Here is a 16,182-nt window from a genome sequence, read left to right as displayed (position 1 = left end):
CTGTAGCTTTATAGTAAGTTTGAAGTCTGGTAATGTGATACCACCTGCTTTGTTTTTTTTGTTGAGGATTGTTCTGGCTATTCTTGGTCATTTGTGTTTCCATATGAATTCCTGTGTTGTTTTTTCTAAGTCTGAGAAGAATGCTGCTGGTAATTTGATAGGTATTGCATTAAATTTGTAGATTGCGTTAGGTAGGAAGGACATCTTCACAATATTGATTCTTCCAATCCATGAGCATGGGATATTTTTCCACTTGTTTGTGTCATCTTTGATTTCTTTGAGCAGTGTTTCATAGTTTTCATTGTAAAGGTCTTTCACGTTTCTGGTTAGGAAGATGCCAAGGTATTTCACTTTTTTTGTGGCTATTGTGAATGAAATTGTGGTTTTTATTTGGGTTTCTGTTTATTTATTATTGGTGTAAAGAAATGTGGTTGTCTTTTGCACATTTATTTTATATCCTGAGACTTTGTCAAAGGCCTTTATCAGAGTAAGGAGGTTTTTGACAGATTGTCTAGGGTTTTCAAGGTACACAATCATGTCGTCTGCAAAGAGAGATAACTTGACTTCCTCTTTTCCTATTTGGATACCCCTGATTGCCTTCTCTTCTCTGATTTCTCTAGCCAGGACTTCCAATACTATATTGGACAGGAGGGGTGAGAGTGGGCATCCTTGTCTTGTTCCAGTTTTCAGGGGAAATGGTTCCAATTTTTGTCTGTTTAGGAGTATGCTGGCTGTGGGCTTCTCATAGATGGCTTTTACTAGTGAAGTATGTTCCCCGTATGCCTAGATGTTTGAGGGTTTTTATCAAGAAGGGGTGCTGGATTTTATCAAAAGCTTTTTCTGCATCTAATGATATAATCATGTGGTTTTTGTTTTGACATCTGTATTTAATTGCATTTATGGTTTTACGAATGTTGAACCAGCCTTGCATCCCAGGGATGAAGCCTACTTGGTCATGATAGATAATTTTTGAGATGTGTTGCTGAATCCAGTTCACTAGGATCTTGTTGAGAATTTTAGCATTTATGTTCATCAAAGATATTGGCCTGTAGTTCTCTTTCTTTGTTGGGTCTTTACCTGACTTGGGTATCAATGTGATGTTAGCTTTGTAAAATGATTTGGGGAGAGTTCCATCTTTCTCAATCACCTGGAATACCTTCAGTAGGATTGGTATCAGCTCTTCTTTAAATGTCTTGTAGAATTCTGCTGGAAAGCCATCTGGTCCAGGGTTTTTTTTTTTTTTGTAGGTAGTTTTCTTATTACATAGTCAATTTCCTTGATTGCTATTGGTCTATTTAGGGTCTCAATCTCTTGGCAACCTAGGCAGATTGTGTGATGACAGAAAGTCCTCCATTTCTGAGAGGTTTTCAAGTTTGTTTCCATACAAGGGTACATAGTAGTCTCTAATGATCTTTTGTATTTCTTCAGGATCAGATGTGACTTCATCTTTTCTGTTTCTGCTTGTGTTTATTTGGGCTTATCTCTTTTGCTTGGTCAGTCTAGCTAGGGGACCACCGATCTTGTTTATCCTTTCAAAGAACCAGCTTTTTGTTTCATTGATTTTTTTGTATTATCTTTTATTTTGGTGATCTGGATTCTTCTGCTGAAATTAGGGTTTTTTGTGGTCTTGCTTTTCCAGCTTCCTTAGGTGACTTGTTAGGCTGTTAATTTGTGATCCTTCCATTTTCTTCATGTGTATTTGTAGGGATATAAATTCCCCTCTTACTACAGCTTACATGGCATCCCAGAGATTTTGGTAAGATGTTTCTTCATTTTCATTTATTTCCAGGTATCTTTTAGTCTCTGTTTTGATTTCATCATTGACCCAGGAGTTTTTTAGCATCATGCTGTTTATGTCCATGTCTTTGTGGGTTTTGGGGGGACCTTGTTGTTGTTAATGTTTATTTTTATTCCACTGTGGTCCGAGAAGGTGCATGGTAAAATTTCGGTCCTTTTAAATTTGCTTATGCTTGATTTATGACCAAGTATGTGGTTGATCTTAGAGTACGTTCCATGCGGTGATGAGTAGAATGTGTATTCTGTGGTCTTTGGAAGGAGGGTTCTGTAGGTATCAATTAAGTCTTTTTGATCAAAAGTCACATTGAGATTTCGGATCTCATTGCTGATTTTTTGTCCTGATGATCTTGTCTAGGGTTGTGAGTGGGGTATTAAAGTCCCCAGCTGTGATGGTATTGGAGTCTGTATCTTTTTTTAGTTTACCTAGGAGCTGCTTTATGTTGGTGCTCCTATGTTGGGTGCATATATATTTAGGATGGATATTTCTTGTTGATGGATTGAACCTTTCATCATTCTGTAGTGGTCTTCTGTATCTTTTTTTAATTTTTGATAGCTTAAAGGGTATTTTGTCTGAGATTAAGATCACAAATCCTCCTTTCTTTTATGTTTCATTCGCCTGAAAATTTGTTTCCCATTCTCTTACTTTGAGTCTGTGAGTGTCCTTTCTAGTGAGGTGAGTCTCTTGAAGGCAATAAATTGTTGCCTGGTGATATTTTATCCATTTTGCCATTCTATGTCTTTTCAGTGGTGCATTTAGTCCGTTCACATTCAAACAAATTATTGAAATGTGAGAGTTGATCCCTATCATAATGTTCTTAGAGAGTTGTTGTTCTTCCTGTTTGTGTGTTGTCTTTCTTTTGGTTTTAGAGTTGGATCATGTGTGTTTTTAATCTTTTACCTGTACTCTTGTGAAGAACATTGTTGTTCTTTTTTCCTTTTCTTCTGTGTTCAATACGTTCTTAAGTGTTTCTTGTAGAGGTGGTATGGTGGCAGCGTAGGTTCTTAGGGATTGGATATCTGGGAAAGATTTCAATTCTCCCTCACTGATGAAGCTTAGCTTGGCTGGGTAGCTTATTCTCAGTTGAAATTGTTTATCTTTTAGAACTTTGAAGATAGGGCTCCAAGTTCTCCTAGCCTGGAGGGTTTCTGTAGATTAATCTGCTGCTATTCTAATTGGTCTTCCCTGGTAGGTAATCTGACCTTTTTCTCTTGCTGCCTTTAGGATTTTTTCTTTTATATCTACTCTGTTTAGGTGAATTATTATGTGTCTGAGAGTTGGTCTTCTCATTTGTTGTCTTGCAGGGGTTCTCTAAATCTCTTGTGTTTGAATTTTTGCATCACTGATGAGATGAGGGAAGTTTTCTTGAATGATTTCATGAAATGTTTGTTCCAGTGTGAACTCTGTTTCTCTCTGCCTCAGGAAAGCCAATTACTCTTAGGTTCGGTCTCTTGAAGTGATCATTCATCTCTTGAAGGTTTTGTTCTGTCTTTTTGAGCTTCTTTTCTATGTTTTTGACAGTTTGGGTTAGTTCTGCATTTTGGGCTTCAAGCTCTGAGATTCTTTCTTCTGCTTGGCTAATTCTGCTTTCCATGCCTATTAGTTTCTTATTTATTTCCATCACAGTATTCTTTACTGCTGTTATTTCTGACATCAGCTCCTTCCTATTTTCCTCTTGCCTCTCCTCAATTTTTTAAATTCTCTATTAATGTCTTGATGTCTGAGTTTGTTGCATGTGATCAGTCATTCTGGGGGATCTTCATTGTTTGTGTTCCAGAGTCTGTTTTCTCAGTGTCTGACCTCCCAGGGGTCTGTGTAAGACCTATATTCTTCTTTTGGTTTTTCTTCATTTGTGCGGTTTTTTTCCCTCCCTATTTTTTCCTTCCCTCCATGTCACCGTCTTCTTTAATTCTGTTATTGAGGGGTAGGGGGTTGCTTTTACTTCTGCTTGTATTTCTAGTACCGTTGACACCACATCAAGTCACAGCAACCATCTACTCTTGTTAATGTGTCTTTTTTTTTTTTTTAATAACTGGGTCACCTTTCCCATTGCTCTTAGACTGTTACCTAAAGGAAGCAATGGCAAGCATTGCCATTCAACAGACTGACCTGTGTGAACTCTGGAGACTGAAGCTTAGAAAGGCCTGGTCTAATCACAGTCAGCACTGTGAGGTGTAAGAAACCTCAGGACAAAGGACACTGACAAGGCTCTGTGATCACTGCAAAGACTGCAAAACAGTGGGTACCTGGGACTGTGCAGGCCATGTCCTTATGGTGTAAGTAGAGCTCTATAAAGTGCCTGTCTGTACTAAGTGCCAGCCCATGGTAGATAATATAAATGATAAATGTGTTACTTTTTTTTAAATTTCATACTATTGGTTTCTCGCATTAACAGATTAACAATTGATTTGACAGCAGTGTCCATCACAAGTGTCTTATTCTACAGAGTCTCTGGGACAGCCCAGTGCTAGCCCAGAGAGTTCTGAGGCACAACCCACTGCAAACTATGCATGGGGGTACTTAAAGATGTCTGTGAATTAGTTCAGAACTCCAGCTGCCATTCCATGTACAGATCTTAGATTGGAACAACCACTGCCTTTTCCTGTAAACCAGCTATGTCTGATGCTGAGGAATGACCTGGAATATGGGGTGGAGGGAACCAAAAAACCCAGAATTTATTAAAAATTGTGTATTTATTCTTACATGTTTAAACTTCAGTCATCCCCAAAGTACTCTCCATTGGCTACAATACACCTATCGAGATGCTTTCTCCACTGCCCAAAACAGTTTTTGAACTTGTCAATTTTGATGCTCTGCTGGTTTTTTGTTTGTTTGACCTCTTCCATATCAGCAAAACGTTTCCCTCTGAGGATTTGTTTGATCCAGGGAAGCAAAAAAAAAATAATAATAATAAGTTGCTTAGAGCAAGATGGGATGAATGGGGAGGGTGGAGCATGGAGATCATGCCATATTTTATCAAAAAACTGCTGAACTCTCAGCACAGTGTAGGCAGGTGCACTTTTAAATCACCCATCATGAAATGGCCAAACATGTTGAAAGAATCTCCAAAAAAAATGTACTGAAGCCAAAAGTAGCCTCTCACAACAATGTTAGCTGGAACACTGATGCTGATGGGTTTCTAGAACACTTACCTAGTGGGGGAAGCCTGTACTATAAGGAGTCCATCCTCCAAAAAGTAATTCTGGGTTTTTGGGGGTCCCCCTCATTTACCTACATGTTCCTCTTACTTGTCTCAATTTCTCTGTGTGGTTTCTCTTGAGAGCTGAAGACTGCTACTCAGACAGCAGTGGTTGGGCACTGTGACAGCGAGAGCCTGGTATAATCCCAGGCCCCAGGTTTTCTGTAAATAATTTTTAATTGGTCAGGTACAGTGCTCAAGTCTGTAATCCCAACACTTTGGGAAGCTGAGGTGAGAGGATTGCCTGAGCCCATGGGTTCGAGACTAGCCTGGGAAACTTGACAAGACCTCATCTCTACAATAAATCAAAAAATTACATGGGTGTGTTAGCAGTTGCCTATAGTTCCGGCTACTTGGAAGACTGAGGTGGAAGGATCACTGGAGCCTAGCAGGTCGACACTAGGGTGGCAGTGAGCTTGCCACTGCACTCCAGCCTGGGCAATGGAGTGAGACTCCGACTCAAAAAAATAAAATAAAATAGTTTTTAATCACTTTGACTTTGCAATTCTTAGTCTTTAGTCAATAAAAAGGAAAGGGAAAAAAGCCCTACTACTTCTACAAAGTGGACTTCAGTTTCCATTTACCCAGTTGGAATAGCTAAGAAACCCCTCTGCTAGTTATCCGTATTGTAAAATTAACAAGGAGGCACCCATGCTCCTAGTGATAGGCCTTCAACATCCCTTCCAGAATTTCCTGTCTACTGGATTGCCAGAGACCAGATTTCCATTCTCCTGACGTGCACCTTAGTGCACGGAAAAACCAAGGCACTGCTAGGATCATACATCCAACAACAAACAGCCAGTCGGTAAATGCCCAGGTTGCTACTTAGGCAGGAATTGGTCAAGGACACACACAGACACTCCAGTCAAACATTTTGAATTTTTGATAGAGTTGTTGAGCAAAGTGTTCGCTTCCTAGACAAACACAGTGGCTCATGCCTGTCATCCCAGCCCTTTGGGAGACAGAGGCAGGAGGATCACTTGAGCCCAAGAGTTCGAGGCCAGCCTGGGCAACATAGCAAGATCTCATCTCTACAAAAAAAAAATTTTTTTAATTATCTGGGTGTGGTGCCATGTGTCTGTAGTCACAGCTACTTAGGAGGCTGATATAGGAGGATTGCCTGAGCTTGGGAGGTCAAGACTACAGAGAGCTGTGATTGTGCCACTGCACTCCAGCCTGGGCAACAGAATGAAACCCCCCCCAATTCAAAAGAATAAAGTGTTCACTTCTTGGAGTAGAAAACAATCACTTGTCTGAACACTTAGAACTATCGCATTAGGAAGAGAGAATGAGTAGCCTCCTCCTATTCCTGCCTTTCTGGCACACGTTGGGAAACTGGTACACACATGAAGCCAAATCTCATTTCATTTTCAAGATCTCTAACCCTGAATTAAATTGATGGTTTTGTCCTCACTTCTTCAAACATAGCTCATCAACATTTATTTTTACAATGAAGGTTATTACTTCTGTATACATTCATACAGAATCCATTAGATTATATCCCCCTGGGCAGTTCTCAGCTCTCAGTAGTCACTGAAGTCCTACACATTGTGTCTGGATATGCATGGAACAACTTCTGCAGGAACAGTGTCCCTCAACTGGGGGTCAGGAAGCTTAACCTGCAGGTCACTGCAGACCAAGTGCTATGCTAATCTCACCTGAGTCTCCTATTTACCACCTGCTAGCCTTTATCTTTCAATTCAAGGAGACAATAAAAATCACAAGTCCAGGATTCAATGAGAAATGCATGTCACTCTTGCATAACTCATGTGATGATAAGAGAAATAAGTGTTGTGAGGAGGGAGGGGTGGGCTATCTTTTCATGGCAAAAAACTCTGTGGTGTTTACATAGGACTAGGTGTTTGACATGAGCCCATGCACAGCAGTAGGGACACTGGGTCACTTTCATTCCCTTCCCCCAGAGCATCTTTTGTTGTGATTTTAACAAGCACAGCCAACAGATTCTCTTCCCCACCAGGGCCCCAGTGACTGGGATACTCAGGGCGCTTACCTGCCACAAAATCACCAAAGCCCACTGTGGTCAGAGTGACCACCACAAAGTAAATAGATTCCAAGGCTGTCCATCCCTCGATGTATTTAAAAATGACGGCAGGGATCGTCACGAACACAATGCAGCCAGCCAAGATGAATAGGATGGTTGAAATGACTCGGATCTTGGTCTGACTCACTTGCTTTTTCTAGAAAGAGTAAAGGAGAAAGATAGGCAAGTCAGTGGCATCACCCTGGATTCAGTATACAGATGCACAACAAAAGGAATTATATCAGTGACATTTAACATTTCTTCAGTCATAGACTAGCTTTGTGGGAATCCGATGAAAGTTGTTGACTCTCTCCTAGAAAAATACACACACCCAAGTTTTCAGGTGGTCTAGGAGGGTCTCCAGCTAGTTCATGTGATGCTGGGTGGGGTGCAGTGTGTTGCTCTGTGGGTCTTTGACTTTGCCACAGAGCAATATTTCAAAGCAAATCCCAAGGACAGTTTTAGATAGAATTTATTAGAAACACAGAGGCATACTCAATGGGCATGGGATCCTTAAAAGAAAGGACACGTACATTTGGCAAAAAGCTTTATGTACTTTTACAACCATGATTAAGCAAACCATGAGCTAAGAAGTATGAGCTGCAGGTATCTGGTCATGAGTTTTGATGACTATTTCTCCACATTCTATGAGCTAAGAGAGGTAGGCTGTAGGTATCTGGTCATGAGTTTTGATGACCATCTTTCAGCCTTCAAAGGTCACAAGAACCTTCTAAATAATTAAAGTGATTGCCTAACTAGATTTGGGCTTTTCTTAGAACATCATGTCTGTGTTTTGGGTAATTCTCTATTGTTTCTGTGATTTCCTGCACTGGTAGATGCACATTCCAGCCCGTAAGGTAGCCAGGTCTGGTGTGTCTGGTCAGTCGGGTGAAGGCCATGAATTGATAAGAAAGATGTCTGAATGCTTACCCTATTTTAATTTAAACTGCCTACAAGAAACTCATCTATCTATGTTTAACCTGAACTGAATAACCTGCCTCACATGGATACCAGGTCAAGAAACCCTGCTTAGCTGATGCTTTGGGTGTTCCTTGCATAGTTCCATGATCTGCAGCCCAGATACTGATTCTAACTTCCTCACTAATGTAAATGTAATGATTCCCAAGAAGGGCTTGTGTCATTTTTTATGTGATATTACGGACCCTCCATTAGAGGAGGGCATGTGTTTAGAGCTCTTTCCACACTGATAGTGATTAATTTACACCTAATTTTCCTTGTCAAAGAGAATATTCTGGGGAGAAGAAATGATCCTGAGTCAGGACAAAATATTGAAATGAAAAGGAAAACACAGCCAGTCCCCTCCTCACTTGTGACAGACTCTAGCCAAGTATTTGTGTGTTTCTTCCCCACACCTGTAGCAGGAAGACAGAGAGATCGTGACACCAAGACTATTTTAGGAAGTGGCACTTTATTACGCTGGCCGGCCCAGCGGGCTCGATGGGGCTAACGCTTTCAGGTCGAGCCCCGCAGAACAGAAGAAGAGGGATCTTATACCCTTTAGGTAAGGGAGGGGGTCGTGTTGAGTGATTACACAATCTCTCTGGAATTTTACAAGGTTCTACTCAGCAAAATCAGTTTTTTTAAAGAACAAATGGTCTCCAAGAAATGCAAGGCAGCAGGGTCTGCAAGCAGGGTTGTAAACCATCAACTTCAAAAGAGGGATTGGATAAGTCTGTGAATTAGTTACTCTTTTGCATTTCCATGAGAGCCATCAGTCTTTGGCCATTTGGCCTTTTCAAACAAAACCGGCCTGGCAGGTCTTTAGAGCTTGCCACTTGGTTTTCAAAAGGAAATACCTTTAATTGCTACCAACCCCCTTCCTGCCACATCATTCCCCCCTTGATGCTTGATTTTTTTATAGATTTAAAGCATCATTATTTTTAATTTGGTGCACTAACATTATATGGGCCACAGTTTTTCGTTTAATAACTGTTTCCACAAACTTAGAAATGGCGTTTATAATTATTGGGGCTATGCGAGGGAGGATAAGACAGAAGGATTCTACCAATAGGACTACAGATTCAATAATATACTTAAATTTTTCTAGACCTGAGAACATGTTTTTAAACCAATTGCCGATTTTTATGCCTTGCCATTTTTGCACCAGGACATGGGCAAGTCTTTTAACATTGGTGGCTATATCAGTTATAACTTTACCATTATTATTTATTTGCAAACAACAGTTAGAGCTATTAAATTTACCACATACTCCTTCTTTTTTCACTAGCAGGTAGTTCAAAGTGAAGTGGTTTTGATAAACAGCTGCACGAATTTTGGGCTTGCTGCTGAGCAAGAAGCTCAAAAGTCATGGCTGTTTGATTAGTTATAATTTCCAAGACAGTTTGTAACCTGATAATGCGATTTAGCATATATATATATATATATATATATATATAGGCGTGCGGCATTTCCAACTCCCATCTTGTGCCCATGTGGTTGGGCCATAAGTATTTATAATTTTCTGGGGTGGCCATTTGTTTTTTTTCCAAACCTGGGTCCCGTCTATATTAGGAACTTGGTTGAGGGATCGAGCATTTCGTGCTTTGAGGCCTTTATAAAGGGGAAACCCTAGTTCATCCTCCCTTGGGTTAGGCAAGAGGAAAAATTCTGGCTGAATTATTCCTATGGTACATGTGCCTTTTCATAATGCTGGGAGCTGGGCATATGCAAACTTTCCATATGTCCAAAATAGCCCTTTAGTACATTGGGAAGATTTAGTTGCATAAGCAGATGCCCAATACCAAACAGGCCTTGTTGGCCACTAGAACAAACTCCTGGCTGGGATGAATAACGATGGAAAACTCTTACGTCTGGTCAGATAGTTTCTGTGCACGTACATGCTGGGTGTGTGAGGGAAGCGATAAACACCCAAATTTGGCAGAAATACATAAAAGCACAAGAATACTTCCTATTATAAGAAAGATTGGAAATGCTAGTGAAACCCTTTTTTAACATGCTTAATGGGGACAACTCTGTTAATTCTACAGCAAATAAAGTTAGTTCTACAGCAGTTAAAATGACAAACAGTTTAGCAAATATAAAGGTTGACCAAGCAAAGCAATGGTTTATCAGTAATGTCCTCTGAGTTCTTAAGCTGAATCCTCAATCTTCTGCCATGCGTCGATCAGTCAGCCTCTGGTGTGTGACTGAAGCAGGACTTGAAGTATCCTCAGGCTTCTAGAGCAGGGCTTGAGAAATTTTGACTTTTCAGACAGGCAGCTTAAGGGGTGTTGCCAAATCTGCAGTGCACTCCCAGTCCTGGAAGGTTGGTTTAATTTTGCTTTTACAGGTTATACATTCCTTTTTTTTTTTTTTTTTTTACCCATACCATATTACCTGGCTTAAAAGGATGGGCATCGGTAGTTAAACTAATTGGCAATTGTTCTTTGACTTGACAATGGATGACATTTAGGACTGAACCTAAGGCTTGCATTTGCTGTTTTAGGGTAAGACTTTTTAATTCCTTTAAGTCTTTTTGTATGCCCTTAACGAGAGGGGGTGGCTGCCCAAAAAGAATTTCAAAAAGCGAGAAGCCTGTTTAATTCATTCAAAGGCCTGTTGCTGGGTCTTTTCCCATAGCAGGGGCTCCTGTTCACCCCGCTTTGAGGCTTCATAGAGGGGTTTTATCTTGATAGAGAAGTTAGGTATTTAAATTCTATAGACTAGTATAGGAACAGGACCACCCCTAGGGTTCTTTTCTTTATTCTTACAGTTGTTGGTTGGGTCCTTCCTTTTTTCTATTTTTAGCACATTTACTCCCTTGGGGTGTTTGAGTTTCTTCTGGTTCAAGAAGTGTCTAGGGAAATAAGCTTATAAACTGTGATTAAAATTTGTCCCAAACGGACAACACATTTTTTATAAGCATTTATGTTTGTGGCCCCCTTTCCTTCAGAGGTATAGGAAAAAGTCCTACTGTTAAACAATTTCAAAGGTTTAACAAATTCCATTTCAGGGACTTGGATTCTGAGTGATGCAATACCAAATACCTATGTTTAGTTTACTCATGTCTCTGAAGGATTTCTAGTGATTATTATGCTAAACCACAAATTGAAAGATTGTACTGTCCTAGTTCTACATCTGATGGAGTTTTCCCTGGATTTGCCAAGGGGTGGGATAGGTTGCCACTCGGCCTGCAGTAGCAACGTTTGAATGCCTTTTAAAACCTACCTATAGGAAATTTATTTATGTCTAGCCTGTGCTAGCTACCCTGCCTTAATTATTTATTTTTTTAGAGATTTTTCAATCCCATAATCATTTGGGGTACTGAGGGGTGAAGGTCTGTCTTCTGTAATTTCTTCAGAGCTGTTAATGGGCGCAGTTCTGCCTAGCCAGAGATCGAAAATCTCTCCCTGTCTGACTTGAGGCATCCAGATTTGTTTGCTGGCACAGACTGGAATTCTTGCATGACGATTATGTGGGCATGAAATTACTGGATTCTAGCTCAATAAAAGGAATAAAGTCAGGCCTACATTTTGTCAATTGTAGGCAGTAGTTGATTATCTTTTTGTACAAAAGCTACAAGGCCTGAAGTTATTAACATAACTTAAATGATAAACTTTAATTTCTGCGGCTTTATTACAAGTTCCAACCTTTGGAGTTTTTAATATATTTCTGGGCTATAATGGTAGCCTGACAGATTGTTTTAGACTATAATTTGAACTAGGCACTCAAGGAAATCTTATATGAAATTTGAAGAGAAATCCAAAAATGTTTGGAGACTTGCATCCAGAAAAGACTTTATTATGCCTAGATTCTTTATAAAATTTCTTCTGTATATATATTTTTTTTCTCATAAACTTTCCTCCTATCATTTTTGGCACACTTATACTATTTTATTTTTGTTCTCTACTCCCTTTTTAAAAATTCTCATAACTATCTACTTTATTATAGGACAGAAATGTATCATATAAGATTCCCTCTTAGATAAAAATATCTTTTTTCTTATATTCCTTCCTTTTTTGTTTTCTTATTTAAACCTTATTTGTATACCAACAACCCTTTTATATTTTTCTTTTGTTTTTTGCTTTCCTTTTTATTTATTTATAGATAACCTTTTACAGTTATAATTTGAATTCACCTTTTAGTAACAGTTAGGTGAAACATTTCACTTTTGGAGCACCTTTAACTTTCACTAGAGAGCAGGTTTTAGGAGAAAGAAGTTCAGTATGAGCACAAGGGCTAAAAACCTAGCCTCAGTATTAATTAAGAAATTAATTTGGACTCCAGCCACATTCATATAGACCCAAGGATTCTCTGGGTTGATGGCAAACAAAGCGCTGTGCTGGGCCATGCCCCTCCCCTTTCAGTCAACAGCCACCATCACCGAGCTAGGTGTTTCCCCTCCCCACTTTGGGAGAGGCTGTACCATCTTTTTCAGTGGCTCTTTAATCCGGATGTTGGACAAGGTCCTGGGGGCTTAGGCCATCAAGAACAATTGTGCTTTAAGTGCCTAGATTGACCACATTTGTAGCAGCTGATACCATCACCCTTAGCAAGTTTATCCTTATCAGGCCTCCTTTGGGTGGCTGGAGCTTTGCCTTTAGGGGCAACTGCCAATGTGTTTACCTTTCCTCTGGTTAGTTCTCATTTTGGAGTTCATCTACTCTTTTTTTTTTTCTTAATGTTTCAGTTTCTAAGAACTTTAGAGGCTTTCTATAATTGGGAGTTTGGTATTCATAGTCCTGAGTCAAGCCTCTGGAGTTAGGCATTTAACATTCTATAGGATATAATTTTGTTTGCAAAGTAGTGAAATAAATTTTTTAAATGCCTCTACATACAGAACTTTTGACTATTTTATATTATTATTATTATTATTATTATTATTATTATTATTATTATTTTGGTCTACAAAGTGAATTTAATTGCCAGCTAGTTTTGTTCCTTTCCAAATCTTATTATCTGCTAACTTGTAATGAATTCAAATTTGATTTTTAATAATGCACTTATTGTTATTATTATTAAACCACATAATTTTAATTTGCTCCAATCATTTAAAATCTGTCCCATTGTGGTGTCTGAGGGTACAGATTATTACATATTTTCTTGGTCACGTTTCTTGAAAACCCAGAATTTGTTTTGAACGCTTGTAATTTATTCCTCAAAGGAGAATTCTAAAACAAACAAATAACTAAATAAAGCCATAAACAGCAATGCCAGGAATCCCTGAAACCCTGATGGCTTCTTCCAGGCTGAGTGTCCTCAGCTCTCCTTGAAGCCCCTTTGTTTTCTTTTTTGCTCCACGACTTTCCAATGATGTTTACACAATGGCCTGGTACAAAACCTTTTTAGAGTGAACAGACCATGTACATATAAAATGATCTGTTTCTACTTATTCCTAATTATGAACAGGCAAAATTGTCAAAAATCCTCATGAATTACTAAACAGTAGCCTTAGTTGTAAGACAATTAAATGAGAGTGATTAGGTCTCACTCTATGCTCCACGGAGTGTGCCTAGTACTTGACCTGTTCCTTAGGTGAAGTACCAAGCTTACAAGGTGACTTAATCAGGTGGGAATGGCCAGTTCCCATGCCTTATTAAGTCCTGCAAAGTATTCAGCATTTAAAGCTTTATCGGTCTTGTAAGAGGTGTGCTAGTCAGGCATAGCCAAAAAAACAAACAGTAGAGTTATCTAGCATTACAATAGGGACTCAGCATACATTACACAACTCTAAGAGACTTCCCAACAGTTTTCAGGGACACGCAGTTGATTACGATCTTAGGCAAGGTCTAAACCTTTAGAAACAGACTTACTTTCTTTTTTTTTTTTTTTTTTGAGTTGGAGTCTCACTCTGTCGCCCAGACTGGAGTGCAGTGGTTGCTCCTGGCCACAGCAGCCTTGACCTGCTGGGCTCCGGCGATCCTTCTGACTCAGCCTTCCGCGTAGCCGGAATTACAGGCATGCACTACTATGCTTGGCTGATTTTTTTATTTATTGTAGAGATTAGGTCTCATCAGGTTGCCCAGGCGGGTCTTGAAACCACAGGCTCAGGCAATCCACTCACCTCAGCCTCCCAAAGTGTGGTATTACAGGCTGAGTCACTGAGCCTGGCAAAACAGACTTACTTTCAACTAACCTGGCTTTTAGCATTTGAAAACAAGAACACTCTATTCAGGCCTTGGTTACCAGAGAAAGATTACAAAATTATTTTTTTTCAAGGCTAGCATTAACTTGCACTGAGTTAGTAAAAGGTTGAGTAGCATATAAGAGACATTTTTATGTTTCCTTACAGGTGGATTAGAATGAACTCCTTCAGAATTTATGACAGAGAACACAGGCTAAGGAAGGGAGGGGGTGTGGTCCCAGGAAAGAATTTAAGATAGCTGGTAGCACTTAATATACGCAGCAGGCAATTTTTTCACAACCTTAACAACAAAAGGCAGGAATTTTAACAGTGCCAACGGGTTGGGAGAAACATTTCACAAGTAAAGGGAGGGAAACATAAAATTACATAAAGAAACATGCACCAATCAAGTTTTTAAAAGACAACATGTCCCATCAAACAAAGAATAATAACTCAACTAGCTTTTTAGCAGATTCAAAATGACAGACACACATAAACAAGAGAATGAAGGGTGTGGGAAACATCCGCTTTGTCCCCCTCCAGTCATACTCCTCGCGAAGATATCTCAGACACCTCTCAGCAATTGGTAGGTTGGTACACCCCCAAAACAGACTAACTTTATGTGGAGCCCTCCCGCCGTCCATCTCATTCACACACAATCACACAGCACATTCTTCAACTCTCCGTCCTAATCCTAGGAGTCTACAGGTTCATCTTCAGGCAGTGTTTCCTTCCACTGCCTTTCAGCCTTTTCCTTCAGGCTAGAGATTACTAGCAGACTCTAGGAGGTAATCAAGCTCCCCTTCTGCCATCCATCGGCAGGTCTATGCAAAGACCCTTATTCCTACCCTTTCTGTTGGGTGATCTTTCTGTCCTTTTCGTCTGGTGGTTGTCCTTATGCCAGTTCCTCGCCTCTTGGATACCTGTTGTGCTTTCGTGGTCTGAGCTTCAGTGCACCAGGAGGGGCCTCCCTCCTATGGATCAAGAAGTCCATTGCGCGCCAGGCGAGACTACCCTTCCCATTGCCCTGGAGGTCGTACCTTGATGACAAAGAAGGTGGAACACACCATCTCCAAACTCTCCATTTCCCGGCCAGTGCACCAGATATGTAGTGGGAAGACAGAGAGATCACGACACCGAGACTGTTATAGGAAGTGGCAATTTATTATGCCGGCTGTCCCAGCGGGCTCGACGGGCTCACACTTTCAGGTCAAGCCCCGCAGAATAGAAGAAGAGGGGTCTTATGCCCTTGTTTAGGTAAGGGAGGGGGTCGTGTTGAGCAATTACACATTCTCTTTGGAATCTTACAAGGTTGTACTCAGCAAAATCAGTTTTTTTGAAAGAACAAATGGTCTCCAGGAAATGCAAGGCACCAGGGTCTGCAAGCAGGGCTGTAAACCATCAACTTCAAAAGAGGGGTTTTGGATAAGTCTGTGAATTAGTTACTCTTTTGCATTTCCATGAGAGCCATCAGTCTTTGGCCATTTGACCTTTTCAAGCAAAACTGGCCTGGCAGGTCTTTAGAGCTTGCGGCTTGGCTTTCAAAAGGAAATACCTTTAACTGCTACCAACCCCCTTCCTGCCACATCACTCCCACCCCCACTGAACTGTACATGGATAACATACTTTTGTACCAAAACACCCTTTTTTGAGCTAGAGCTGTGATCCTCCTATTTGTGGGCTACATTACCCACAAGAGACAAGACAGGAGTCAGTATGACAAAGTTCCTATCTAAACAGGTAGTTAGAGCTTCATCTCATGCGAAGGCGTGCAAGGAAATTCACCCTCAGAATATAATATTTTTACCTCAAGGGCTCTCTCAAGCTGTTTTCTCTCCCTGTTAAAATTTTCTATTGCAGAAAAGGAGGAAAAAGGCAATCAGATCTGACCAAACCATTTTGCAAAATAACGCTTGTCTCTCAGGCTCATTCAACTTTCCAAGAGAACTATTCACAAGACATTCTGTTTCCCCCATGCTGTCATTCTCCTAATGACTTGTTGTCCCTAAGTAGAAAACCTCTTCTTCCCCTTCCCATAACCAGAATGCAAGGCCCCCTTCTTT

The 16,182-nt window shown here is 40.2% G+C and overlaps 1 protein-coding gene across 1 annotated transcript in view; it reads right to left on the bottom strand.

Annotated features, from left to right (window-relative positions):
* KCNK10 (potassium two pore domain channel subfamily K member 10) overlaps window positions 1–16,182 on the bottom strand; it is a 164,077-nt gene that overhangs the window by 7,309 nt on the left and 140,586 nt on the right. The window contains exon 5 of the mRNA XM_008056569.2: window positions 7,006–7,192. Within this exon, the coding sequence (XP_008054760.1) occupies window positions 7,006–7,192 (187 nt within the window). The remainder of the gene's footprint in view (window positions 1–7,005; window positions 7,193–16,182) is intronic.

This window comes from Carlito syrichta, unplaced genomic scaffold (assembly GCF_000164805.1).
Source record: "Carlito syrichta isolate Samal-C Ts95f unplaced genomic scaffold, Tarsius_syrichta-2.0.1 Scaffold302399, whole genome shotgun sequence".
NCBI classification, from domain to species: Eukaryota; Metazoa; Chordata; class Mammalia; order Primates; family Tarsiidae; genus Carlito; species Carlito syrichta.
Note: the sequence above shows the minus strand (reverse complement) of the source record. Positions and strands in the feature narration are given on the sequence as shown.